The 10,269-nt window shown below is 60.2% G+C and overlaps 1 protein-coding gene across 1 annotated transcript; it reads left to right on the top strand.

Moving 5' to 3' along the window:
* The first annotated feature begins 367 nt into the window (after positions 1-367).
* MLN (motilin) lies at positions 368-5,041 on the top strand. Its single transcript, XM_071218705.1, has 4 exons — positions 368-484; positions 2,175-2,291; positions 4,677-4,785; positions 4,947-5,041. The coding sequence occupies exons 1-4, from the start codon at positions 368-370 to the stop codon at positions 5,039-5,041; spliced, it is 438 nt and encodes a 145-aa protein (XP_071074806.1).
* Positions 5,042-10,269: the final 5,228 nt, after the last annotated feature.

The following is a 10,269-nucleotide window of genomic DNA, read 5'->3' as shown; positions in this document are numbered from 1 at the left end:
CAGAGTTCCGTTGGTGACCTAGGAGTCCCTTCTCTAGTGCTAAGCTCCTCCTGAGTCCCGCTGGCCTCAGGAGACCCCACCTGTAACCAAGGAAAGGGGTGACAAGTGGAGTGGTCCTCCCCTGGTGTGTGACAGGACCTGGGTGGCCCCCCCATGGCTCTGGGGCAGAGGGGGTGCTCAGAGCTCACCTGCTAAAGCCCCGAGCCCGGACTCAAGTCAGAGAGGCTCAGTGGCCGGCTCGGAATGACACAGCTTCGGGGAGAGGGGGTGTGGGTCAGAACCGAGGGCTCCCGCCTCCCAGGGCGGCCGCCCGTCCCTGCACCCTGACCTCGGGGGCTGGGGCCCCTTGTCGTTGTCCAGCCCCAGGATGGTGCCCCGCAAGGCCGTGGCCGTGCTGCTGGTGCTGCACGCAGCCGCCATGCTGGCCTCCCAGTCGGAAGCCTTTGTGCCCATCTTCACCTACAGCGAGCTGCAGCGCATGCAGGTAAGGCGCGCCCCAGCCGCCCGCCCCCTCCACCGTCCCCGCCGAGCTGCCTCCCCCTGCTGGCCGCCGAGGGGGCGGCAGCCTCGCGAGAGCACAAGTCCTGCCCGGGTCTGAGGGACACCAGGACGAGCTGGAGAACCGGGACCCCGGGTAACGCCCAACGCCAGCCGCCTCCCTGCCCACCCTCACCTGTGTCGCTCAGAAGGGCCGGTGGTTCCCCTGGCATCATTCTTTCCCTACCCCTGCCCAGCCTTCCAAGAAAATGTCCAATGGGCAGGCCAGGAGCTGCTTAGGGAGCACCGCTGGTGTACAAGGAGCACCCCGGGGCAGGCCAGGGCCTCCAGGGAAAGCTAAATCCTCCCCTGGTTTCCAGGGAGCAGGCTGTCAGCCAGGACACAGCACAGGACAAACGAACTAACAGTAGAAGACAAAAGAGGTGTCACAAGGCAGGACAAGATTAATTGTCCAATAAAGGATGTTGCTCATAAAAGTTCAGAGGAGGGGGTCGCCGTGGGCTGAAGCTTGCTTGGAAGCCTGCAGGGGAAAGGGGAGAGTGGAGCTGGGGGGGCGGGATGGTGTGGGGGAACCGACAGGAGCCGACGCGGGGACGAAGGCGGCTTCCGGGAAACGCGGGCATCAGCAGCCTGCTCCTTCGAGCCGGAGAGGGAACAGGGCAGGCTCGGGGAACCCAGGTGACAGGGCCTGACGGAGGCGGCTGCTGCAGCTGCCTCCCTGCGCTCTCAGCTGGACTCCGAGGCATTCTGAGTGCCCGAGCGGGCACATGGTTCTCATTAACCCAGGGGGAAACGGGACGTCCGTGTCCCCCGTCGGAGACAGGGACAAGCACACGACCTCGGTCCTGCCTAGAGGCTCGCACAGCCCCGCAGCCGAGCCCGTCTGGACCTGCCCTGGGTCTAGGACCTGCTGAGACCAGGCTGAGCCCAGCTCCCCTTCTTCGGGGTCAGAAAAGGAAACCGAGGGAGGAGATGCCCGGCCCTCCCGCCACGCCTTCCGTCCCGCCCATTCACTCTCCTGAGGTGACCGATGTTCTAGGATCACCGCCTCGCAGGGCGGGCCGAGAGCAACATCCCAAGAGCATCCTTAGAGAGACCAGAGGACGGGGTGCGTCTGATCTTGGCACGGGGACCCGGCCTGCAGGGCGCCAGGACGCCTGGGGGCAAGACAGAAACAGTCGAGTCCATAGAGCACAAGCGAGCAGATGGCGACTGAGGGACACTTGGCCTTGGTCTGCTCCCTGGTTTTTCTCCTCCTAGTTGCCAGGCACCAGGATTTTTCTGAAGAAGCGGCAGGCGCCTTCCTCCATCCTTCATCTCCCTGTCTTGCCTCTTATAAATCCACCTCGGAGGGCCTCCAAGTTCCCGGGCCACCCCACGGAGCCCGCACAGGCCGGGCTGTCTTCCCACCTTTTTTATAGGCTCTCTGCTAAGAAAAACACATTTCCGTGCTTCATATGCACCAAGGGCAGCCGTGATTTTCAGCACTTTACCTTAATTACCAGTAGCGGTCTGGGTGCAATGTGTTAACTACAAAGGCACGGATTCTTCGCGCTGGCCTCTCGGTGGGAAGCTCCGAGGGGCTCTTTCGGTCTGTGGGGCGCTCAGGCGGGCTAGGGGCCAGCTGAGAGGGTCAAGGGGGGCAGGTTTTGTGCGGTTCTATGCTGCCCCCCTAGGAGAAGGAGTGGAACAAAGGGCAGAAGAAATCCCTGAGCGTGCAGCCGAGATCCCAGGAGGCCGTTTCTCTGGACTCCGTGGCGCCCACGGAGGAAGAGGACAGCAAAATCATCCAGGTGAGTCATGCCGGGGGCAGTGCAGAGGATGGCAGCAGGGGACGCTGGCCCCGGCTTGGGGAGGAGGCAGGGCCTGCCCACCACAGAGCCGGCCACGGAATGTGCCGGAACACAGCAATGCGCAAGACATGCAGGCAGTGAGATGAACAAGAACGAGGAGGCAAAGACTTTTAGGCACCCAATAGGGTAGAACGATGGAGAGTGACTGGGTGGGGTCACCCACCCACTGCCGTGGCCGGGGGAGGGGTCCGGGAAGGCCTCGCTGAGAAGAGGGCATCTGATTTGAGACTTTGGTGATGAGACAGAGCCTCCCACGCACAGAGCTGGCGCAGAGCCCACCAACACACGGGCAGCCGCGCAGACGCCCTGCTCGGGCTGCACCTGGGACCGGGGCGTGTGGAGGCCAGCAGGGCCGGCTCAGGCAGGGCCTGGAGGGCCGGGCTGACGTCTGGGGAAGGGGCCTGCTCTGACGTGGGAGGGTCCGCACACAGGGGCGCAGGACTCCAGCCAGGAGGCAGCGTGGGCCTCTAGAGAGAACACCAGCAGCTCTGCCCCCAGCTAGGCACCCAGGGACCCAGCCAGGGGCTGCTCCTGCAGCGCCACCGAGGACGCGCTGACCGTCGGGGCTGGAGAGGCCCTTGAGCCGTCCAGGCCAGCTCCTCGCCGGCACAGACCCATTTGTTCACGCAGTGAATCTTGGCTGCTCCCTAGCTATGTGTGAGGTGCTCCTCCAGGCACGGGCGCAGGGCGGTGACCGAAACAGGCAAATCACCCGCCTTGGTGGACTCACAGCCCCGCGGGGAAGACAGACCCGAGCAAGAGAAGCAAGCAAACTCTCTAGTAGGGTAGGCACAGCAGGACCGGTGCGGAGAAGGAGAATAAAACGCAGAAAGGAGACGGGGCGGGCTTGCGTTCTTAAACAGGATGATCAGAGCAGCCTTGCCTAAGAAGACGGTTTTCATGCAAAGACCTGAACGAAGTGAGGGGTGAGCCACAAGGCTGTCGAAGGGAAGAGCAGCCCGGGCAGGAGCGGGGGCTGGTGCAAAGGCCCTGGGGCAGAGGGGCCTGCCACATTCAGGGAAAGCCAGGAGGTCAGGCTGGACCTGAAAACTGTGAGATGCCAGCTGAGTGCCCACGTAGAGACGTGGCACAGGTGGCGAGGAGAGCCTGAAGCTCAGCGGGGAGAGGAGAGTCTCCGCGATTAGATGGATTAGCCAGGCTCTGGCTACAAACAGCAAGGTCAGGCATGCGCCCAAGTAGTGACCTGGGGCGCAGTCACATGCTCAGCAGAGAGGGGTTCCGCCACGACCTCCTTGGGAGCTGGGGGTGAGTCATGCAGGTGGCATGGGGCGCTCACCCAGACTTGCCCTCTCAATGTCCCCAAGGCAGAGCTCAAGGCGCTACCTCCAAGGTTTCCGTGGAAGGTCACAGCGACGCGGCATCCTCCTCCTGGGAGGTGTCTCGCGCCCTGTTGGATCCCCGTAGAGCCCCGAGACCCCAGGCTGGGTGGTCCCGTGGGGCTCACCCAGGCTGGCCTCCTCTTTTCTTAAAGTGAGGAAACCAAGACCCAGAGACGGGCTTTGCATGGCCCCGGGCTGGACCCAGAACCCTGGGGAGCGCTTCCGGGTTGTCCTGCAGGCATCCTGAGTGCCCGCCCCGGTCCAGCGGGCAGTCCCAAGGCCACGTCCCACCCGCGGGGGGCTGGGTGGGAGGACGGGGTGCAGGCCCCGGGACTCCTCTACCGCGAGTCTCTCCAGAGAGCCAGGGAGCCTCCGAGACTGCCAGCTGGTTTGGGCCGCCAGACTGCTGACCCAGAGCTGCTGGGGTGCCGGCGGGACGGGCGGGGCCAGAACAGCCTCTCCTGGGGGAGCCTCCCCGCGGCTGGGCTCCCCTGGGGTCCAGCTCGCCACCCTGTGGCGGGAGTGGCAGTGCAGCCTGCTGGTCACGGCCCCCTGCGTTTAAGGCGACTCCCTCTGCTGCTGACTGACCGGCGTGGCCTTCCACAAGTTATTTGACCTCTCTGTGCCTTGGTTTCCTGGTGTGCAAAATGGGGGGGCACTAAAAATCCCTACCTCGTAGCGTTATCAAGAAGCTTAGTTTTGTAAAGCACTTAGATCCACGCCCAATTATATTACGTTATTGGGGAGGGGGCTTGAGCCCCCCCCCCCCCGCCCCGTGTGCAAAGCCATGGCTCCCGGCCCGGCCGACCCTTCCCACAGGTCTCCGCTCCAGCCCCCTGGTAGAGGTGGGGGGCCCGTGTCAGGATCCCCGGACAGCCCCAGCGGCCGGGGGCGGGGGGCGCGGGGCCGCTGCCACCTGCGGGGCGCCCGGGGTTAGCGGCGCTCTCCGCCTCCCCCTCCTTGTTAACGCTGCCTTATTTCACAGCTGACTGCTCCTGTGGAAATTGGAATGAGAATGAACTCCCGGCAGCTGGAAAAGTACCGGGCAGCCCTGGAAGGGCTGGTGAGCCAACTGCTGCTGTCCAGCCCGCGTGGTACGGGGGGGCCGGCGCTGTCCTCCACCCACCCGCTGTTGATATTCCCGCCGCGCGCCCGCACCCGCGCGGGGCTCGGGGGCCGTGATTTGTTTTCCTGACTTACACTTGAGAACATTAAGCTCTCGTCTCCCGCGGGTGCCCCCCCCCCTTCTCCGAAGGGCGCCTGATCTCGGAGCTGGTGGCTGGGGAGGCCGACTCCCCGACAAGGGGCACCTCGAGCCCCTGCCTCGGGGCCCGGGGGGGCGGGTCATAGCGAATCAACACCCACCCCCCACCAGCCTCCCCTTGCTCAGATCTCATCATTTCCCTCCCTAAGTACCACCAGGCTGGGTGACTGTCCTGAAGGAGACCTTGGCTGCAGCGTGCCACCAAAACCTTCCTTTCTCTCATCCTTTCTGCAAATCGAACTCCTGAGCCCCAGTTGGCTTGCCCAGGCCAAAGTCTGCCCGAGTTCTAAGTGCAAAGCTTAGCCCTTGCCTGGCAGCCACTAATTACTTGGGCGTGATCCCCGGGAGGAGAGGGGAGTGACGGGGAGGATGTGTGGTTAGAGATGGAGAAACGGGGAGGTGAAATTACTGGCCCCGGCTGCAGAGGAAGCTGGAGGCAGAGCTCGCAGTTGCCTTGCAAAGCCTGCCGGCTCCCCCCAGGCTCCAGCCTGCCTTGGATGCTTCCCCCTGCCCCAACCTCAGATCTGCAGGCAAATTTTAGAAAGCAGTTTCGTAAGCGGTCATGCTGACACGACCGATGTGCAAATCTCCTTTGCTTTCTCCAGCAGCTGAGTGACCTGCCAGCTCCTGGGAGAAGGTGGACAAACCTGGGAGCACCCTCCTGCCTGAGGGAGCCCCAGAAACCTGCGTGGCCCATCAGCTACGCTTGGAAGGAAAACGCCTTCTCGGAAGCAAATCCCTTTCCGGCAAATAAACCGTGAAATATACAGAGATGACTCTCTAATTTAATATTTTAATTTCTAAAGGGCAAACTCCGGTCGTGAGAAAAAGGGGAAAAAGAGAATGCTCAGAGGGAGATGGTCAGAAATGGTGCCTCCGTTAGCAAAACGGGTGCCTTTTGTAAAGCCTGTGTTCAAATATTAACGTAGACCCGCAGAACCAGAAGATTCACATCAGCCCTGGCATTATAGGGGAGGAAACTGAGGCCCATGAGGTGACATTTTTTGCCCACAAACTGACTCAGTAGCAGTGCAAGGACTGGAACTCAGGACTCCCGAATGCTGGCCTGTTTTCCGTTTGCTGATGAGTTTGAGATCTAATGGGCTGGAAGATTGTCAGGCCTCTGCCCTCAACTGCCGGCTGCGTAACTTCCTAGCCGCACTTTCATCTCAATGAGCCTTTGCAAAAGCAAGGTGGTAATCTCTGCCTAGAGATCGGGGGACGGAGGTACCAGGAAGAGCAGATTACTGTCATTACTATCGCCTTGTTACTAGGTGCCCCAGCATCTGCTGCAGAATTACACAGCCATCCCACTCACTTCTGCCTTCTAAACAAAACTGGGTGGCGACTCCATTCTAATTCAATTTAACACGAACGAGTGTGTGTTCATTTATAAGCCACGGCCACCCAGGACCCTCCGTCCAGAGGTTCCTGGTAATCAGGGTCCATTCTGTATGTCCACCCAAGCACACGGGGGCCTCGCCGTAGAAAGTAGCTACCAGGGGAAAAACCACCTCCCCCGGGCTGCTCGGAACGCTCCTGAGGAACACCCAGATCGACGGGGACCCAGCCGGGCCCGTGCACGTGCATTTCCAGTGCACGCGCTCGTCAGCCCAAGCCCAGCTGCAGGTTCCCAGAAAACGCTGCCAAGACGCCGGTCATAAACGGAGGGGAGGGCTGCAGCGGGACATGCGGGCGAGAAGGGAGGGAGAGACCCCGGGGTCCACAAAGCGGGCGCCGGGAGGAACCGCAGCCAAGATGCCGCCTCGCCCTTCCCAGCTCCACCACGCGGTCTCCCCCGTTATCTGTAACACGCTCCAAGGAGCAGAAAAACAAATGCTCCCCGCCTCTTTCCAAGTGGTGAGCAGGGGCGCTGTGTCCTCCCGCGCCCTCGGCTCACACCCGCCGCTAGGGTGTGGCTGCCTCCCTCCCCCCGTTACCGGCAGGGGGTGCCTGTTTCTGGGCTGGGGGCCCTGGGGCTTTCTGGGGAGTGCTCCCTAAGATGCTGGGGACTGAGCGGCAGCACCGAAACAGGAAGTGAGGTCCCTAAGCCATGTCACGCCAGGTGGCATGCATTTTTAAAAAAGGAATTAGTTCAGCGAGTGCCTTGCTACGCGCTGTTCAGAGCCCGGAGCTGCGCCGTCTCGCCCTCACCCCACGGCCTCCGACGTGCTCCTCCGTAAGGACCCAGCCCCCCACACCTGTCTGCACAGGCTCCGGCAGGCTCTTCAGGTGTGTTGGCTCCTTCTCTCGGTTTCCTCCTCCTGCCATGGTGGGATTTCTCACGATCAACTCAAAATAAGTCTTCTTCTTCGCCAACAAGTCCCTCCAGTTTCCAAGGCAGCGGACCCGAGGGCTTCCGGGACACATACGGAGAGATTAAAATCGGGGGGTTGGGGAGGGCTCTGAGCAGAGTCAAGAGGAAACGGCCATGTCTCCCACAAAACAAGAAGAGAGAGACACACTGCTGGCCACAGCTGTAGAATGACCGGACCAGAAACCAGCCAGCTCCAGAGGTGGGCAGAGAGCCCAGACAGCCGGCGGGGCAGTTTGATATTATTTATGAATTCCAAAGAGAGATACTGATTATGTTTGTGAACTGGTCTGTTCCTCTGGGCTTGATACCCTTTGATTGTATTAGATTCAAAGGTCTGACGCTTACTTGATGACGTTAAGGTTAGGGCTTTGATTCGACGCGTCATCACACTGTGCACGGTTGCGTCCCTGCCCCCTCGGTGGGCTATATAGAAGGGCACTCACTCAAGAGGACAGAAGAAGATACACGGGCATAGAGAGAGCTCCACGGACGTGGCAGAGGAGAGACGCTAAGAAGGCCCAGAAAGAAAGCAGCCCTCCAGCCCACAGCTGAGGTGGGAAGAAGCTGGGCCCATGGAGCCTGAACAGAGAGGAAGGCTGGACCCTCGCAGACGTCGCCCGCCATCTTGCTTCAACACGTGGCAACAGACTTGGGTGAGGAAGTCACCTTGAGTTGGACTCTTTAGGGCCTTCTAACTGTAAGCTTTTACCCCAAATAAATACCCTATATAAGAGCCAACAGGTTTCTGGTATTTTGCATCAGCACGCCTTTGGCTGATGAATCAACCAGCAAGGCAGTTCTGATAAATCTCACGTCTCACTGAGGTTTATCTAGCAAGGTCCGTAAGACTCTCTGTGATACCCAGCAATTAAGGAGAGTTACAGATTACCCCGTCTTCATCTGGAATATACTTTACACTTAGCAGGACCACACGTAATTACAAGGCAACCTGAAGTCAGCTTCAGAAGATGGAGATGAGGAGGTAGTTTCTCAGGAACCACATCCATGTGATTTTATAATTACGGAGCCATGTGGATTTGCCATGAAATTGAATAGTTAAAAGCAAAGAGTAATTGCCGCATATCCCTACTCTGTAATTTAGTATAATCTAATCATGGACAAAGCCCAAAAGAAAATGTTCTGAAAGCATTACATTTTTCTTCATACACAATTTGTTATTGACATCGTATAATGTATTCCAGGCCTCTAAAAGAACGCTTACTCGCAGATATCAAAGCGCGAGAGTCCCAAAGAGCGAGCGTTTTGCTTCGTTTCCAGCAGATGACGGAAAGCAGGTGGCATAACTGCCCATTAAACCATGGGGTGTTTCTCCGTGACTCTACTTGCCCCCTTTATTGACACAGCCCCAGAGACAGATGAGAAGCACGCCTCTCCTCTTCCGCGGGGCACTGAGACCGGCAACGAGAAGGTGGGTGGTCCCCGGGTGGGGGCAGCGGTCATCGCAGGTGATCCTGGGCCCCGCATGGCCCCTACTTGCCCCGCTCCTGAGCCGCATTCTCCCCATGCAGTCACCTTTGGTTCCAAAGGAGCCCAGAACAGCAGAGAGGGAGGTGAGAGGTCGGCGGGGGGGTGGGCGCAGGACGAGCCCACGGCCCCGAGCGCCTCCGAGGTCCTGGTGAGCACGTGCAGGCCCGTTTCCAGGAGGAGGAGAGCGGAACCCGCTACAGGACCCATGGCTGTTTTTCTCATCTTCTCATCGGGCTCTGCTGAGCGAGCACGAGGCCGCGGGACGGAAGGCGGCAAGGCACGCCCTCCCGGGAACTGGGCGCAGCCTCGGAGCAGCCGCCCGCCTCCGCGGAGCGCGGGGATGTCGTTCCTAAGGGGCGGAGACCCTGGCGCTCGCTTTCCCTCTTTGGCCTCTCGTGTATCAGGAGAAAGGACCGCAGCCTGAGCGGCTCGGCTAAAGCCCCCACCGCAAAGCGAGGAGAAGGCACCCGGGCAGCCAGGGACGCGGCAGGGTTGCCCTTGTCTTTGAAACGTGCGTCCCCACCGTCGAGGCCCAGCACTGGGGCCTCGGGGAGACACACACGGGCAGGCTGGGAGAACCCCAACAGGGCCTCGGGTGCAGCTGCCGACGGGGGCGGCAGCCACAAAGATGCACCTGAGGCTGGGAGGCTGGAACGTTCGGTGAAGGACGCGTGCAGCGATGGCTGTGCGGAGAAAAAATTTAAAAAGCAAGAAACGGACCTTGCTGAAGTGGGTAAAGGGGCCCTGGGGTGGGGAATGTTGACAGAGGACCAGGAGGGCCTACACACCCGGGGAAGGCGCAAGGCGCTGGGAGGTGGGGAGGAAAACAGAGGGCCTGGCGGCCTGGGAGGAAGCCATGGTTTGAGAGGCTTCTGGGCTGCAGGGTCGACGGCCACGGCTGGGCAGGTGGTGAGGGAGGCTGACGTCCAAGGGCCCGGGAGCCGTTGGTGTTGCCTGGGTGCCTGTGCTCACCCCTCCAAAGGCCCGCTGGATCCGCCAGGCAAGGCCGGCGTTGGCCAAGAGCCACCGTGGAGGCCGAAGGATGGGCCCGGGAACCGCGGGAGGCAAAAGGCCCCTGCCGCAGACGTGACGGGTTCCAGGCTAGAGGGAAGACAGCAGGTGCACAGGGTGAAAGCCGGGGCTCCTCAGTCCTGGCTGGGTGGAGCAGTGGCCACATCCCCAAACGCAAGGAGAGCTGTCACAGCCCACCGCGGAGGGTGGCTCCAGTGCAGGACATATTTTTAAATTGCCCTGAGATCGGCTGTGATGAAATAGACCATAACTCTGTGGAATGCTGTAACGTTAACTTTGTTTAAGCATCAGTTTTCAAACCCTCTTAGAATACACAGGGCTAGTATTAAGGCGGAAAGGCTCATTCTTTTATATATTGAACCGCACAGCTGCAAGGAGTTGCACAAATGTTACCAGCTCATTTGTCATGCAAACAGTGCTTCAGAAAGAAATAAAATACTATTATGTGGTATATGTGTTAGGCAATCACTATATCAA

Source organism: Dasypus novemcinctus, chromosome 11 (genome assembly GCF_030445035.2).
Source record: "Dasypus novemcinctus isolate mDasNov1 chromosome 11, mDasNov1.1.hap2, whole genome shotgun sequence".
Lineage (NCBI taxonomy): Eukaryota > Metazoa > Chordata > Mammalia > Cingulata > Dasypodidae > Dasypus > Dasypus novemcinctus.
This window is presented reverse-complemented; position numbering and strand designations above follow the sequence as displayed.

Bases quoted from the DNA above. Each gene is read 5' to 3' on its own strand.
- MLN (XM_071218705.1), top strand. From the start codon at position 368: ATGGTGCCCCGCAAGGCCGTGGCCGTGCTGCTGGTGCTGCACGCAGCC. The intron at 485-2,174 runs GTAAGGCGCGCC...CTGCCCCCCTAG, and splicing joins GCGAGCTGCAGCGCATGCAG to GAGAAGGAGTGGAACAAAGG. The intron at 2,292-4,676 runs GTGAGTCATGCC...CTTATTTCACAG, and splicing joins AGGACAGCAAAATCATCCAG to CTGACTGCTCCTGTGGAAAT.